This window comes from Notothenia rossii (genome assembly GCF_949606895.1).
Source record: "Notothenia rossii genome assembly, chromosome: 4".
Taxonomy (NCBI): Eukaryota; Metazoa; Chordata; class Actinopteri; order Perciformes; family Nototheniidae; genus Notothenia; species Notothenia rossii.
Window position 1 is genome coordinate 25,150,290 of NC_136902.1, and position 18,499 is coordinate 25,168,788.

General features: G+C 40.3%; 1 protein-coding gene across 5 annotated transcripts in view; it reads right to left on the reverse strand.

Moving 5' to 3' along the window:
- Positions 1–13,451: 13,451 nt before the first annotated feature.
- The window catches only part of acot7 (acyl-CoA thioesterase 7), a gene marked incomplete at its 5' end in the record, with an annotated part of 104,453 nt that continues 99,405 nt past the window's right edge, over positions 13,452–18,499 (reverse strand). For all 5 annotated transcript variants that reach the window (XM_079675387.1, XM_079675385.1, XM_079675386.1 and 2 more), the window contains one exon: positions 13,452–13,895. In XM_079675387.1, coding sequence (XP_079531513.1) covers positions 13,797–13,895 — 99 coding nt within the window. In that variant the 3' untranslated portion in view covers positions 13,452–13,796. The remainder of the gene's footprint in view (positions 13,896–18,499) is intronic.

Below are 18,499 nucleotides of genomic sequence, written 5' to 3' on the forward strand. Positions count from 1 at the left end.
TATATACAGAAATATACACTACTGTGACATCTGGCGTCGTTTTTGTAAGACATTTTCACTTCCGCAAAAAAAAGCCTTGGCACGTGACCTCCCGCTTGTGACGTAACATGGGGGAAACAAGGGGGAGAGCGGCCGGTGTAACGTATTAATAAACATGCTAGTTTCGACACAGAAGACACAGAAGAAGTTGAACATGAATATTCAAATGCATATGACGGACCACAACCTTATAATTATGAGCCTGCTAGGCGTCCAAGAGACCAGGAGCAGCCAAGGATTAGAAGAAATAACGGCCATCGGAGAGAAATTGAGCTGTGGTGTGAGGAGAACCAGTGGATAACTGGGCAGCTATCTTGGTGAGTGACCGGCGTTAGCTACAGAATGTTAGCTAACGTCACATCGCAACATTGTGAAGTTAGCTATCATATATCAGGCTATAACTAACGTAGCATTGATAATATAGTAACGTTACTGGCAGGACTGTTGATACTGATCCATAACAGAAACTAATGCGCAAGTATCAGCCGTATCTCACGTTACCTAATGCAACTCCACACTACGGTGCTGTGTACCGGAGGGGAGACGCAAGATACGGCTGATACTTGACGATATGGCGGAGAAAGGTTGTGGAGCCTCCATTGATATGCCGTTGTAAATGGCTTGATGGAAAGCAGGTGTGTAGTCGGGGAGGGTGCAAAGCTGATTGCAGCAGGTGAGTGGAGGTTGAGCCGGGAGCCAGGAGTGACAGCCACCACGCAAACACAAACAACACGGACAGGGGGAAACAAACAAACACAAAGGAGACGGCTGGAGCAGTACAGCCACCACAGCGTTACCTAATGCAACTCCACACTACGTCTTACGGTGCCGTGTACCGGAGGGGAGAGAGAGAGAGAGCAGCGAAGGGGGGGGAGAGAGAAGTAATACGGTTTCCTGATAAAGCTGTGGAGAGTATGTGCTGCAGGGAGGTGGATGCACAACGCACCCAGGAACGAACGCTAGCTCCGGTCCTTTTTACTGTGGACTCGATGTCCTGACAGGCTGGTATGTGTGCAACCTGCACAAACACAATACTGCACCATGATTACAAATGGTGAAATACAATGTAAAACTACCGAAAAATACCAGCTCACTAAAACACAACCACTCTACTCAACGCAACTCTACTATACCCGCGGTCAGAGAGCGGAGATGTGTCCCCTTTGTGATGTAATATGACGCGTTTGACGTATGACCTTAAAAAAAAGCCGTTTTTTAGAGCAGAGCTCAAAATTGCTCCTTTCCCTCTGAATTCCTGCCCTTATGTCTCGTAAAACATATCAAATCCTACATTCTTTTTTTTTTTTAATTGTAATTTTCAAGCAAGTTTAAGCATAAATGTAGAAAAAAAAAACCTGCAAGATGCTCTTTAAGAAAGTATAAATTGCTGCAATGGTAACGACGTTTTAGTGGCATTAGAGTGGGTAGAGTGGTTGTAGCAGTGGCTTTATTTAACACGTGACTGACGGGCTTCCTCACCAAGTTAGTGGAACAACAGCTCTATCACCCACAATCCCCTGAGCCTTGGAGCCAAATCTGTCCTCTCCACAGGGGAAATCTGCACTGACAATTACGCACAGACTTTCTCTTTCTAACATTGAGATGTTGAATGTGACTCGAGTGGCACATATTCATCTAGGTGTTGATACTGGGAAGATTAGGAAACAGTAATGCGTCATGGAAGCTTTAACATGCATTTTAATGATCACTCTTGTCATGTAGCCTACTACATGATCTGTTTACATCCAGATGTGCACAATTGCTTTATAGCAAAGGCAAAGTAAGTTATACACATTTTGACCTGATAACATTTGGTATTGATCAGCTTTGGAATAACATATTCCACTTCTGAGACTTATGCCATCAAACAATGATTGTGTCTTTATCTATAATAACTAGCTTTTTCTTACGAGCTTAAGAAATTAGCTCCAAAAAATAGAAATGATGCCTTTAGTTGTAAATGGTTCCCTTCCAACATCTATTTGAGCTAAATATGAACCAATTGCCTCAGCTAGCTGTATGTAGCGGCGGAATGGCCATTGGGAATACCGGGAGTTTTCCCGGTGGGCCGTTACCGGAGTGGGCCGGTCGGGCAATTCACTAGCACTAGCACCCCCCGTTGACAAATGACTAGCGGTACCGATATGATAAAAGGGGTTATCAATGTGTCTTTACTTTTGCGTTGACCCTACGCAGAGTAGGGTATTTTATGTTTGTTTCAAAACAGATTACTCAGCATTGCTTCTCTTATTTCTAGCACAGCATAAGGTATTCACTACCATAATGTATCTGTCGATGTAAACATAAAAGTCAGACGACCTGTTTGTACAGAAGCATTTAGAGAAATACCATTAGCATTATACCATTAGGGTTGATGAAAACTGCTGTGTAGGGGAACTGTGCTTTTTTTCTCATGGGGAAAAACAGATTACTTATTAGCTAGCCTACATTTTGAACTGCTGCAAAAAGGGGAATGGACACTTCTTTACTTTTTCATCCCAAACTATAATCTGCTGAGATACAGTACAGGGAGGAAGAGTGATTGGACATGATTTGGCAGGCAGAAAGATGTCTCTATCTGTTGCAACAAAAGGCATAATGAAAGTAAATGAGATCAGACCAATAATAACATGGAAACCTGTTCGAAGGAAGCGTTTGGTGTGGTACAGAGTGAAGCTGGAGTACATGTGAAATGCTGACCCACATCTCTCAGCTTTAAATTGGCAGGAGTTGGAGTGATCATTGTTTATAAGCTTCCTGCTGACAGGTGTGATGCATGGGGTCTTATTGCCCCCCCAGCCACTCCTCCCTGGAGCTGTCGGAGAGGAAAACACTCGATCCTGGGAGGCAGCACAGCTTTCCCAAGGACAATTCCTCAGTGTTTGATATAACATCTGATGCGTACACATGACAGGTGCTTTACTTTGAACGTCAAGTCAGCAGGTGGGGCTTTTTTGCAGCAGCAGCACCTCGCTTCACATTTACAGTTACAAACACTCAAGCTAGAGAGCAGCCCAAGTACAGCCCTCTACATATTTGAGGGTTCAGTGTCCGATGCAGAGAATGTCAGGGTCAATCGTCCATCCCCTTGTCCCACTTTAAAGCAATTACAAAAAATAAAAAAAGGTACTACACTTCTCTCTGGTTAATTATAAATGATGGTTCTTCTGTATAATCAAGCTTTTTTATTTTTTGGCTGTAATAACTTTCTTTGGTTTAGTAATGTTGTCTGATCTGTCATTTTATTGACTTTTTATGTTTCTAAAATGATTAAGTCTGTTCTCAGAAGTGAAATCAAAAAGGTGAATTTCTAATCACAAGCCCACATCTATATTTTTCCTGTGCAGAAATACTATCATTATAAGAACATTTAGCATGACCAAAATTCAAAGTTTTCAGAATATTTCCACTTACATATTACAGGCCTACACCTTTACAATAAATGTAAGAACATTGCAAGTTAAGGTCTAATTGTAGTTGACTCTTTATATGTGTATGGTGATTTTAAGATAACAGATGAGAGTGGTGGGTGTGCTCAGGTGTTACAGCCCATATCCAGTTGTATTTGTTGCTTGATGGTCCCAGGTCAGTTCTATTGAATAGAGCTAAATGGAAAACAAGTGGGCCACATTGAAATGTCAGTTGGGATACTTCAGACATCACCTGTTTTCCACATTTTACAGTTTAACGACGTGATTAGGCGAAGACCTGCAGGCATTTGCTGCAGTTAGAATGGTGTGGCTGAGGTTTACTAAGTGCCAGCTTGGCCTAATGTCGCACCAGAAACCAGGACAGCTACAAACTTGTGAACATGATCAATTATCATTAACAGAATCATCTCAATGTTATAAATGGCATTAAACCTAATTATTGGGTTGTAAAGAGGTTTACTAATTATCCTGGAGAAATGCTATTAACAATTATTCTGACCTCTGTGCACCTCAGATGTTTGATGTCAAAATATAAAACATTTTCTTTGCATTTCTTCTTTGTGTGGATCAAATCTTCCTGCTTTTAAGAGGTTATGAAAAATGTTCAGAGACAAAGCCTCCTAGTATGAAAACAGCCGTTAAGGACACAGAAATTATCACAACAATTGAGATTGTCAGAATACGATCATTCGATTTATGACACATATATATTCCAACAATTACACAGGACAAAATTGATATTTCTACTTAGCATCATTTTATCTGAGGAGTTCAATAACTAATAAATGATATATACAATTGTTTATACTATGGTTATGTATATAACACCTTGCACGCACTTTATCCTTAAGGATATGTTGTTGTTGTAGCCAGTTTAGGCATGATGCATGGTGTCGTCCACAAAGTGCAAGCGTAGAGCTCTCGTTCACCGCATGAGGGATGACAACAGCCCTCAGAAACCAAAACAACATCAATCTTACTCATCCTCAGTGAGTGCTCATTATGTAGTTATCAATGAGAGTCCAGGAGAGGTTCCTCCTTGCATGAAAAATGACCGGCAGGACTGGCTTGAACACAAACACAGAAAAGACTCGTAAAATAAAATGAATTTGACTAAGTTAAAAAAGTATTTCATCCACGTCAGCTTGTCGTTCCCACTGGTTATCGGCTGAGTGTCATTTCCAGTGCCTTTCTACTCTATGACCTCATTACTTTACTATCTGTCTACATATTTAATTATGTCTGGTTTCATTCAATATGCCATACCAAAGCCTAAAACTAGCCAAGGCTTAATTAAAGTCTATCAAGATTCCTGTTTCCACTGTGGGTCTCCTCTCAGTGTTCACGCTGGGCTCTGTACCCAAAGGAGGAAGCAGTACGGCTGGGAGGTATATCCACATTATATTGATAACGTGATATGATGCTTAATATATTTTTTTCTTAGATTTTGAATATTGTAATATTGCAAAGGTGTCTTCTTCTAAATGGAAAGGCTGCATTACAGCGAAGTAGCTGATTTCTCAATATACTTAACATAAACTTTATCAGCTAGCAGCTCAACTTTTTAGCAAAAGCATGACCTTCCTAGTCAAAATCCATTAAACCAGGACTGTGGTCACATTGAAGACAGCCAGTGGGCTTATTGTGTCACCGGTCTCTGACATGTCCTTATCGTCCCTTCAGAAGATCGGCCACTGGTGAACCACCATCACATGAGGCGCTCTGCTCCACTGCACTGGCACCAGTCTGAATCTCTTCCTGTGTAGCATAGCAACTGCATCAGTCTTGAAGAAAACCTTCAGCAGACAACAAACTTTGGATCACACTAACTGCATGTTTATGAAGTAAATATAAAAATGTAAAATATGAAGAACTGTGGATTAGTGACTGCTTTGTCATTGTACTGGTCTACTATCAGTCCTTGTGTGTCATTTCTCATATTAAGTCCATTTTACTCACTTCCAAAAGGGGACATGAAAGAATACTGGCACAATGTCCCTACATTTTCCAAAATACTCTGCTCCTTTTTAGAAAGGACATCATCATTAGAAAACTGAGCCTTATACACCGGGACAACAAACAAGAAGCAAACACATTCATCTTCTATAGTTTGTTTACTGAAGGAAGTACTTCGGAGTTAAGTCTGTACGTTTCTCATTGCCAAAATAATGTTCGACATCTACGTCATGTACATTGCAATATAACATGACAACAGTTTATCTACAATTAGGAATATTGAACTGCCCAAATAGAGACTGAACCAGCCTCATCGATAGAAGAAACTGTGTCCGTCTCAGGCAAGAACATAAAAGCTCCTTTAATCCATTTTCCCTGAGCCTTCTGTTCACATCAGCATTCTGCCCCAGTCTATTGGGCTATCAGAGGGCCAAAGTGCAGTCGCTGGTATTGTTCCTACTATGAATGAAACATTGCCTTGAAAGCACAGTTTATCCGAGTTGGATGGCTCTGAATTTTGATGAAAGATGAAAATGTGCATTTGATAAAGTGTATAATAATCTTCCTGTGGTTAGTAACTTTGCTCAGTGGATGTCATTGTAAAGTATCTACTTACTGTACAGCATGTGACACCAGACATCAAATATGCTAAAGCATTAATACTCAAAGGCTGAAACAACAAAAATAACAACATGTTGTGAGCAAATGCCCATTCCGTTTAATCCAGCATCTCACTAATGCACAGCAGGGAGGCGGAGAGGTTAGCCGCCTGCTCTCTCCAAACAGAGTCAGAGAAACACGACCAGCTACTACAACAGTGCTTATCTGACCTTGACCTCAAGAGAGGTAAGCTAAGACTATTTCTCTATTGGATCTATATCCTCCTGCTGGACATTATACATCAAACTGGCAAATTATTGAATTATTGGCCCCTCTCTCTGATCAATGTTGCCAACGGGTCCCTTTTTAGATTTACAACGTGTCTTACTTAATAGTCTCCCTATCAAAAGACTGACAAACATTAGTCCGTTTTTTTTGTTCTAATTTATTCTTTAATCAAACATACAGTATGCCCATTATTTCTACAATGTAAAGGTGGGGAAGGCATCCATCAGTCATTAATGAATCAGGTTTAGGAGAGAGTTTCTAATGAGGCTGCAAACACTGATTGAAGTAGATCTCAGTGAAACAGGATTCAAAACATTTCAAATAGCATTAGATTAATAAGCACTAATTAAAAGTCCATCAAATAATATCAATAGCATTATGCTCCTAGGTACTTCTGCCAAGCTGAAGGAGCCATAAATAGGGAATCTAAAACTTGAGCTCTAATTGGATTTTGCAGTGCAGGGACATTGGTTCTGTTGTGCTCTTTCATCAACACATCCTCAATGGGTATTTTCTTCCACAGTTGTTTAGTGATACACCCAAAGAGGCCCTATAATGTTCTTTGGGGGGTTTTCCCCTTTCTGTAGTGTGTTATATAGGTTTATGTACATGTAAAATGGTCTGTAAAGGCTAACATCCAATCAGAGAAGGCTGGGCTTTTCAGACAGAGGGCGAAACCAGGTGCTGCAGCACAGGTAGTATGATAACAAATAAAGACTTTTCTGACCATTAAAGCATGTAAACATGTCACAGCAGGGACACAACATTTTTATTTGAACCTGAAAATTAGCATAATAGGGCCCTTTAAACTCTGTTCAGTCATTAGAAAACATATAATTCCTTCACCTGACTTTCCAGTAGCACAAAGCTGTGGTAAATATAAGATTACCAGGCGTAATGGTGCAATCGGTGTCAATTGTTCCGAAGGATTTATAAATGGGTTAAAAGGTATTTAAAGGTCAGAATCCAACATGGTGCTTGATGTTACTGAGGCGCATCGTAAGCACTTTTTCTTTGCCAAGAGTATGGCTTGTCATGGAGTAAGTAGTTGAATTTTCCATCACAAATGTAACCCTAGAGCCTCTCTTCCTGTTTAGGCTACCTCCAGCTATGATTGTAGCTGGACCACTGGGCACCATATGGCAGGAGCTCTGGACTTTGTACTGGAAACAGGCATCAGATTTAAGGGGACTTGAAGAGTCCATATTATATTTTCGAAATACTTATGGTCTTTAATGCTACATTGACATATCACTCTGAACAAGGGGATGCACTTTGTTGTGTTGTTTCAAATAAAAGTAAAACAGTGTGAACACGGGCTAATGCGGTCACAAAATGACAGAGCCAAACGTGTGACAAACAAAATGTCACACATGCCCCGTGAAACACTGAGATGTCTGTTGTGAGGCTTTGTGGTGTAGCAGCTACTGTCACATGTGGTCTACAGCACTTTCTCTGAGCAGTGCATGTGATCATTGGCTTGCACAGCCACTTTGTGCCCTGCCACTGCATGTGATCCACTCTCTCCTCTGCTTCTGCCCTGACCTCTCCACGGGAACGTATTTAAATATTAGTTCAACTGCCTGCTCATTCGCTGCCTTTTGTCATCATGGCACTAAATGAAGTTGCAAGATTAAAGCAGGACTTCTCTTAAAGCTAAATATAAGTTATCTTGCTGTACTTGTGTCAGTAGTTGTCTGAAGATTAGTAAAACTCAAGAGGCAATTATGTTGTATTTCTTTGCCACAAATACATTTAGATGATATGCATGGTGAAAGCAATTTATTTAAAAATTGTAACACGTGTCAATATGTGGCTACACTCACCATTGTTGTATCTAAATAATCTCTCGTGACAAACAAATACCCTTCTTTTCTTTTGAGCAGCTTCATTTTAAGGTTTAATATCAGCAAATCACACAGATTTGAATATTGCAAATTATCTTTTGAGGAAAAAAAGCTAAAAGGAAACACCAAGAAAGCCTAGAATTGCATTGATAAAAACAAGAGGTGTAAAGCTTTGCTAAGATGTTTGCTCAACACATTGCAGAAATTCCTTTCATAAGTTTGCATGTCCCTCTTTTGTGTGTTTTGCAGGATGATATGTGAAAACTGCATATAGTCTAGACTAATTTGTTCCAATTACTAGTGCATTTTCCCTTGAATTACTCTACATAAGCCTGGCCATTTATAGTAATCAACACCACACAGGTTTAATGAAAAGGAGGCTTCTCACTCACTCAGTGTAACCTTATGTTTGCAATTCGATCAGGTCACTTACTCATTCACATTGGTCGTGCATGCAATTTGAGTACAAAGATACTCTCTCGAAATAGGTCAAATATGCATGTAAGGTCAACAGGAATGTAACATTTAATTCAATTTGATTATTTTACTTTTCTCTGTCATCAGTTGAGCTTCTTGTGCTGCAGGACACCACCTGTTCGGGTGAAGCTGTTTTCCTACACCCAAGTCAAAATGAGCTAATCAGTTGCTGATTAGAAACAGCTGTGCGAGTCTCCTCTTACCTTTCACGAGATGTTTCACGAGATGTTTCAGGCTTCTATCGGGCTCATTGTTCCGGGAATGAAAACACAGTGGCATCGGTTCAGGTCCGCTGAAGTGTCTTCCTGTCGTTTACCTCCCCAAACTGCTCAGCGTCAGGAGTGTCGGCAGGTTACTTAAAGAAATGACCAGCGAAAATGAAGGATGAGCCCTGAAACACCACAGCTGTACTCCTCTTGTATCTTTTTGCCCTCTTTGTCTCAATGGAGAGGGGGGGGGAATACTAATTATGGACACAAAATGTCAGCTTCTTCAACCACGTAGCGGGTAATATTGCGAAACCACGAGAGCTAAAAGAGCCGGTATTTTCTTTTAGATAAAAGGCGAATTTATTGTTCTATTTTCCGATGCTGGCGAGGCGTGCGACGGATGAGGCATGATTGCTGCGCGCTCCCGACAGCACATGCTCGTGCGCGGGTCAGACGCTCAGTAGCCGTGGGAGTAAACCGCAATAAGAAATAATTCATGGAAAAGGGTTCGGCGTTTTGACAGAGCGAGAACTGCTCCTGCATGTTGCTTATTTACTTTGAATTAAAAAACACTCTTGAATCCATGAACATGGAATATTGGTCTTTAAAGGTCTCATATGAAACAGAATGCAGCCTATATCATTAACATAAACAGATAAGATGACAACAGTATTGCAGCTAGTTTTAATCTAATTTGCATAAGCATCCATTTACTCTGTCCAAATGTTTTAAATGACCTCTTCATTGAACCTCCAATATCAATTAATGCAGTTTTTCCCTCGTGTTATTCATGCTCCTTTTTAAATAGGCCCTTTTCATTGACATTATACGACTTGTTATGTAAGAATCCTTCCCTGGATGACTCTGTAAGAGCAGCTTTCCTCCCTCGGGGCCTAGATTGTACCCAGTGAGAAAACTAATAAGCCCTACACGAGAGAAGACACAAAGAGGTCCCTGGTGCCTTGGTTTCTGCCACTATTATAAGGATTATTTTCATTGTTATGTATCTTGTGAATGGTTCATCTGAGGAGCTCTCTCTCCCTGCTTTTCATTTAATAAAACAGATATATATTGCTGCAATATAGCCAGGATGTACAGTATCTGAGAGCCTTTAAAGGAGAGATCCTCCAGGCTGGGGAATTTCCCCTCAGTTTTATATCTGATCCAATCAATATTTAAATCTGTACACTGCAGCCTTAAGGTTTACAATTGTTACATTATTAAAATCACATAATGGGGCCGCAACAGAAACAACGCACTGACTGAATACACGTTTACCTGTTAGCATGGACAGAAAGAATCAACTGATTTTAAAGACATTGAAAACAAAAGATACATGTTTCTTGTGTTATCAAATGTTGTAATATCTTCCCTTAAAGGCTTCCAGTATGCAGTTTTGTGTGCATTAGATATTTTAAGCAAACAGTTTGGGGCGTTCAACTTTTATTTCACTTGAAAACAATTGGTGGTTTATATTGGGATAATTGCGATAAAACTGGAGATTTTTAATTTGGTTGTTTGAGCACTTGTGTTATTTGCATTGTTGGACCTTATTGCAATGACCATCATTGTGTCTGTTTTCTGTAAGGTAAGTGGAAATAGCTGCAATGTAAACAGGTCCCAGGTAATAAAAAGACTGCATTTTTTACTACAAACATTAAACTGCAACCTTTGCACCCCAACAGTCAAGTTGTGATGCTATGGTGCAGATCTCTCACTGATTGTGCTGGAACAAAGCTTCCTCAGAGGGGCAATGTGTGGAGAAACTCATAAAACCCAGCTCATTTTGCAGCTGTAAAAATGAATAAACAGATGATATGTCTGTGTTAATGATTTGAGGTGCAAAAGGTAATGCTTGCTTCAATTTTTTTTTGTATTTCTTAAAACATGTAAAGGTGCAGAAGCTGAGGACGCCAAGATTATTATAAAAGTCATGATGAGAGAACTGCAGTTGAAAGTGGGTGCATGTGTGAGAGAAACAGAACAAAGGATGGCATATTCACATTTTTAAAGCAACGTTTTGAGCGAATGGCACAATTGAATCGACACATAATGTCCAAACCGATGAGTTAGTGAACTGCACTGTTATATTTGAATGTGTCTGTGCGAGCTGGCCCTAAACTACTGTCTGAAAAAAAAAATCATTAAGTTGTCAGTGTAACGTGAGTCAGGTCTGCTTTAGCAAATCGGTCAGAGGGTGCATGAATAAGCGATACATTACCAGAATTATAATAGGTGCCTTCCACACTTGATGAATGCTTGCAGTCAAGACATCAAACATATTTCTTGTGTATGATGGTGTGTGGATAACGTGTTGCAGATGCTTACTTTTTGTACCTTTGGACTTAAATAAGGCTATCATTAGAGATAGGACAGGAACAACTCATCTCTATCCTCTCCTCTGTGATGCTTGGTGACCTGGAAGTAAAAAGTAACAGAAGGCATTCCCGCCCACTGGCACCGGGCTGCCCCCACTCTCACCGTCAACTCCATCACACGCACGCACACACGCACGCACGCGCACGCGCACACACACACACGCACACGCACGCGCACGCGCACACACACACACACACACACACACACACACACACACACACACACACACACACACACACACACACACACACCAGTTGTTTAAAACTTAACATTACTTTGAATGTCCTACTCATGTGCTCTTTTAGAATCCAGAAGTCCCCAGTGGCTGACAATAAGGGAGGTTCCAGGCCAGACAAAGTACACCCCATCACCTACTTCTCTGCAAAGGAAAGCCTTCCTGGCTCCGAGCCCAGATAATAGTGGAGGGCTGAATGCAGGACTCACATCGCTGTTCTGTGAAGGTGTTCCAGGAAGCACAAACAAAACATTTTGACAACAAAAAAGAGAAGAAACATTGATCTGTTGAATCGTTTACTCTGTGAGTCTGACGTCTTTTTGAGCATCTGCAACTTCTGCCAACAAGCTAAACAGAAGCAGAGCAACGTACGAATATTGGCAGACTTATTTCCACATCTGACGTTCACACGGTTCAGGTCCCTGGGTCTCGTCTCATGTTGTGAAGTTTTGTTCCTGCTGTCAGAAAATGACGGACGATGGAGACGCTTCCAAGCGTCTCGCTTTATCGTTTATTCTTCCGTAAGACTGCTAAATGTTTTCTCTCCTGCACCAGGGGATCATTCAGGGGGGGTTTATAGGCCCCTAATTTGGATGCGAAGACATGAAAAACATAAGATCAAGTTTTTTTTACATTATTGTCTGATAGGCCTAATCAGTTTGACAGGCCTCTGGTACCATTGCCCTAATCATTGTTCTTGATGTGCAGCTGGATTTATTTAAATGTTTCCCTGCAAGAAAAACATCTATTCCTGATAATGTCATCTCTTTCAATTTCAAGTCTTTTCTTCCACATAAGTAACCATGGTTACCACATTGTGTCTCTTTGTATGAAAGCTAGATGCTACTAGCTGCAATGGCCGAAGACAGTAATGAGCATTCATGTGAATGTTGGGAAATCAAATGTTTTCTGGACAGGGAGAGTCAGAATAACCTGCGCTGATGGTGTGCATTAGGAACATGTACTTTTTAAATAAGCTCAAAAGTCTTGCCATCTGAGACGGCTCGCATCTCCGATTTTCCTTCTCATACTCCCTGTGCTCTCCTTCTCCCACAAGATATCTCAACTTCATTGGAGTTAAAAATAGATGTATTCCCTGAGGTGCAGATTGAGACTAACTTTATTGTCATGGGGGAATGAAAAGCAGACATACTGTGCTGGAGGGAGCAAGGGACAAACAATAACCTTCAAGATGCAATGACAAATCAGTTTCTGTCTGTGTGAGCAAAACATTAAGAGGACAAACAAAGGTCCACACATAAAGGCATTTTTCTGATGATTGGATCTGTGTGTCTCTTTTGTTCTTCACAGAGCTCACTCACAGGGCTTTAGTCTTTGAATTTCACTTTGCTTTTAATCTCAAATTAGACTCCGCCATCTGTTGCACAGGAATGAAGCCTAGAGACTCGTACGGAAGAGTCTTTTAAATACCCAAATGAAAACAACAATCCTGCTTTATATTTAAGTATATCGTTTTTATGGCGGGTAATAATCACAGCGTGGCCATATGGAAAATGATTTCTAATTTGATTAATCTTTCTAACCTTTCTCTGTGCACAAACCCAGGTAACATGCTTGTTCTCATATCTCATGCAGAGACAAAGGGAGACTGTGGGAGACAGAGGGACAAATAGAGTGAACGAGAGAATGAAGAAATAGAAATCACAAACGAAAGGAGACACATGATGACGTGATGGTAAGCAGGCGAGGGAAATGAGAGCATGTTAAGGCAGAGCGAACGCTGGAGTCACAGTGTGACAGACAGGCAGAGGAGGAGGAGAGCAGAGGGGAGGGGGGGAGAGGAGAGGGGGAAGGGCGGGCGTGGGAGAGATGCAAGTTGAGTCAAAGCCCCCTGAGCTCCCCTGATTCCTCTGTGAAAGACACAGTGCTGAAAAGATGGATAGCGTGTGCCCTCTCTGCCAAGGCATGCCCAAGACAATGACATCATCACCATCAAACTAGAAAAGACGCGAGGCGAGGGCCCCAGACAAACGCTTGGATATTTTATTCATTATTATTCACTCACTTATTCATCATTTTCTTTGCGCTCAGACTATCACTTTGCACCGACACCGATCATGAAGTCTTCATACTTACAAATCGTCTTAAAATAAAATAGTACTCTTACTTCTACAGTCAGACTGTCACTCTGCACTGACTGTGACACATCAATAAAAAGATGTTCTCTTAAAAATACATATACAGCCATATTTGGACACTTTGGTTAAAAAGAGACTACAATTACAGAACCAGAGAGAAGGCTTGTATTCCCTTCATACTGCTGAGTGGGGTTGATATACTGTGTTTGCAGATGTAACTCCTGAGAGCAGCGGCTTTACTCCTGGCGCTCCTTCTCCGCCAGTCTCTTCGCTTTACTTTGGAGGTAACGTGCATTGCCCTCCTCGAAACGTCTCTTCTCCTCCTCTCCGTCAATCTGAAGAAAAGCCAAAACAAATATTTGTCTTCAGACACATTCATCATTTACACATATTGTGCACTGGAATGTTTCCCCTGCTGTTATCACATCAACCGTGGGCATGAAGCTCTGATCTAATTTACCACTCTGGGCTTATGTAATTGTCATTTATCTTCTTGATGAAATACAGAAAGGAAGATTGAGACTTGAAGAGGCTATGTATAAGAGAATGAAGAAGTAGAACAAAACCAACTGAGATGATTTGCAAGAATATTTGAGGACATAGACACCTTGTACGTTTCTTAAACAGCGTGCTTTTCAAAAACATGATAAACTACGCAGAGAAATGTGTGAGAGATCTACAACACATTTGATATTTTTTCAACACTGGAAGCAAGGCCTGGGGCTGTAATGTCAGTCTGTCCATGAGTCTAGTCTTTTGTTCCTGAGATATCATATTATCAGCCAGTACCCGATTGCATACAATTCTAAGTGAATTTCACTGTAGAGTTAACTAAAGGAGACGAATGGTTTACGAATGGCTTAAATATAATACCACAAAAAGGTCAAATCTATGATAAGTTATAGATAGATTGATAGATATATACTTTATTGATCCAAATTTGGGATTTTGTTACAAAAGCATCAGTGTGTTCAGACATTAAAATATAAATACTGAAAAAAGTGGAATAGAGAATTAAAAGTACAATTTAAAAGTAAAAAAGAAAAGAAAAATATTATACCAAATCTACACAATATAAACAGTATACACAAATGACTAAGGTTAATTAAATAATAATTAAAATATTCTAAAAAAGTCACAAATACTGTTGTTATATTTTGGTTAATGACAAGGTAACTTGTTGTGGATATGTAATGTACCATTGTACTTTACTGAAGCACTATGAACTACTTAAACTACAAGATGTTTATTCATAATCACTTTTAGCAGACCATGTATCATATATGATCATATTACACTTTCTTTTGAACTGGCAAGCACCATCACACACCAAGGAATTCTGGGCAGACCTCCTGGATTCACAGCTGCTCGCACTTTCAAGCCTGTGAAGAACCAACGTTGTCTTCCTCCTTCACTTTGCTCAGTTTAGCTATCGATTTGTGGGAGGAAGCATTTGCTAGCCTGCGCCGTTTAATTAGACTGCCCTGCGACCTTGTGACTTAAACAATACCACCTCCGGTGACAGTGTCAACACTTTCTCACTCCCCCATCTGCATCTTTTATCAGAGATTGTGTTGTAATAGAGCATGTACACATTTATGTTTGTGCATGTTTTAGTATGTAAAACTGTACAAATGATTACATGTGTCAATAACATGTTCAGATGGAAGCTCTTGCTGTGCACATCGGGTGGTTGGCAGTTTCCAGAGCACCTGCCACTCAGCAGCAAAGCTGACAGATGGCGTCTTAACTTCACGGAGAGAGAAGGGTGGTAACTGTTGGTAACAGATATGACAAACCATCATGCCAGGGGTCACAACTCCAATGTGATGAGAATATTAAAATAGTGACAATGAGCTGTAAACACAACACCGGTGGGAATATTCATCTATGTCGTGCAGGTTCAGCTGCACACAGCTTTAGTTTTGGTGTGTTTGTTGTATGCTGGTTATACAACAGTCAATATACTGCTCAGTCATTTTACTTTTGCCATTCTACTGAAAGTAATGGATCATTCCAGTTGATTGACTTTGATAAAAAAGTAAAGATAGAGGGACGGAGCAAGTTGACCACAGTTCCAGTATTTTAAAACATTTATGTAAACAGAAAGGCTGCTCAGACTTGTGCAAAATGTGTAAAGGACCTCAAACAGGAAGTGTGGAGCCTCGTTTAAGTGTGTGAAAGTAGCTGATTGTGTAGAGTCAGAGCCATTTCATTAACGTGTTATTGACTAACAAATTGTGTATTACACCATCCATTTTTTTTTTTACTGTGGGTAGTTGGGGGCAGCCAATTGTACATTAAAAAACAAGTGTTGCTCTCTGTGCATACAAATGAAATACTAACAAGTGGAAGGGATGTCTTGCTTCTGTTTATTGTGTTAAAAAATAAAAACAGTGGAAGAGTAGAGTTATGTTTTTCCTACTATTTCTGCACAGAAAGCGAATAGTTTTCTTTTGAAGGGTCAGAAACAGTTACCTGTGGCTGTGTTGGAAGGCGGACAGCTACACAAACAAGGCCTCCATCATGTTTATATCTTTTAAGTCATCTGAGTGCCTAAACATCTTCCAGGGCAGACTGAAAACTCATCTCTTTCGACTCCACTTCGAGCAATAAAATTACTAACAAAGCCACTAATATACTAATAACGGACTGGCTGATCTAAAGCCAGTTGAGTAGCACTTGAAATGTGTTAGCTCTATGAAACCTGATGTACTTATATGATTCTGTTTTCTTCAAGTTTGTATCTTCTTGGTCGAACGCACTTATTGCAAGTCGCTTTGGATAAAAGCGTCAGCTAAATGCAATGTAATGTAAAATCCATGTGTTGACGGAAAGAGGAATACAGTATACTTGAAATACACCCTACAAGCTGATTTGAGACCCTGGCACCGATCAGCAGTTTATAAATCATCTGCTTGATAGGCTACTGGGCGTACTGAAGGAATCCATCACTTAACACAGCACATTGGTATAAAATGATTTCATTATACAGTAAGCCCAAAAACAGTTCATAAAGACTGCAGTCATGCAACCACATCTAAATAAAACAAAAATGGTGTGACTACTTTTGACGAGTAGTATCAGTAAAAATAATACAATTGAAATGATTATTGGTCTGTTGCATCTCTTTGTAGTCACCCAAGATAACAGATATTTGATACAAGGTGTCATTAGTATGGTAAGAATAACAATAGGTTGGAGTGTTCAAATCTCAGGGTATGTGTTAATAGAAGAACATTCAGGGATGTAAATTAGTGTCTGCATTGTAGTAATATGCAGCCATTTGGAAGTGTATGGTATATGTGTTAACAATTGCCTGAGGCCGTTTGTTTTATTGTCATTTGTTCTTTCCGTCATACCCATGATATCCCTCTCTTTAACCCCTCCCCCCTCTCTCTGCTACTCAGGCCCCTTAGGACCTAAACATTACTTAATTGCACTTTTTAAAGTATAGTCAGCTTGAGATGGTTTAATGAGCATGCCAATTAAAATAAACTGTACACCTGACTAATGCTAATGAAGAATAGCCGTTTTTAACAATATAAGATATGGTTTCTGTCCAAAGCAAAGGAAACATGTGATCCTGGCAGGAGACAATGTGAGACGGATGAAGGATAGGTTTGAGTAAGGACTGACTATTCACACATTGGATTTAGACTTTTATATCATAAGGTATAAGTCAATCTGTCTTTACAAGATCCAATGCTGGTTAAAGCAATTGTGAATATTGCTTGGGTTTAAATGGGTTCTTTACTCTTTTGCTGTAGGTTCTAAGTGTACCATACCATCTGAGCTATCACGCACAATGCTTCACTCATGTGCACATTATTTGTGCGGCTTAAACTTTGTGTGGATTCCTGCTGTGCTGCACGTGTGTATGCATCTGTTTATGGTCATGTGGATCACATTTGCATAACCCAATGTCACAATTCAATGCTAGGCTCTGTCCTTTTGGTGTCCCCACGTAATTGGTATTCCCACAGTGGCTTCCTTCTAATAACAATGATTATATAGGATCATCACCTACTCCTGGTGGCTCGGTTTCAGTACCCATCAACACGGGCAAAAAGCAGGATGCTTGTTTTATGGTGTCTTTAACTGGAGTCTCTCCAATTGTGTGCAAAATGTATAGGCAATTCACTTGTGTATGTATAACAATGATTACACAGCAAGACCGTGTAAAGCCCAATGGCTCCTTTTTGAACAAGATGAGAGAACAAAGCCATGTTAGCCACTCTGTTAGACTCTACAAGAACATTAGCATGCTAATTTACTCTCAAGTATAATACTTACAGTAAATGTAGAAACATGTTTACAATTTCACAACCTTAGTGTAGCACATTAGCTGGCACACATTTGTTCATGATCAGCACTAAACACACATTACAGGAAAGTCATGAACACCAGAACCAAATGTCATGTATCCGTTCAATAGCCTTTGAGACCTTTTATAAAACATATTTGTTGCAATATAAAAAAGAGTAATAAATACATTATAAGTTACAATAGATCACTGTGTAAACACTGGGAATCAAGTCAAGCCAGACTTCAGAGCCTTGGCTGATTGAGTCAATCGGCCGAGAGAAACAGCTGTTTGACCTGGCGGGCTGTGCGTCCATTAGGTGGACAGTTGAATGGAGTGTGACAAATTCTGTCAACTTGGAACAGGGACAGAGGTTGTCCAGCGAAATGCCAGAGGGGTTCCTGTGTGTTGGCACAAGCTGTTGTTAGAGTGGCACGGGGCATCAGTGGACCTGCCAAGTGTCTCTAAAGTCTCACTAAGCTGTGAGCACCCCACTCAAGAAACATAATAGCCATCTGGGTCGGCATGAGCGTGGATACTAACCTGTATGTTAGAAAAGTATTTCATTTGTAGACGTCAAACAAATCCTTCCAAATACTCTAAGAGGGCTCTTCCTAAAGGCCTGTCCATGGA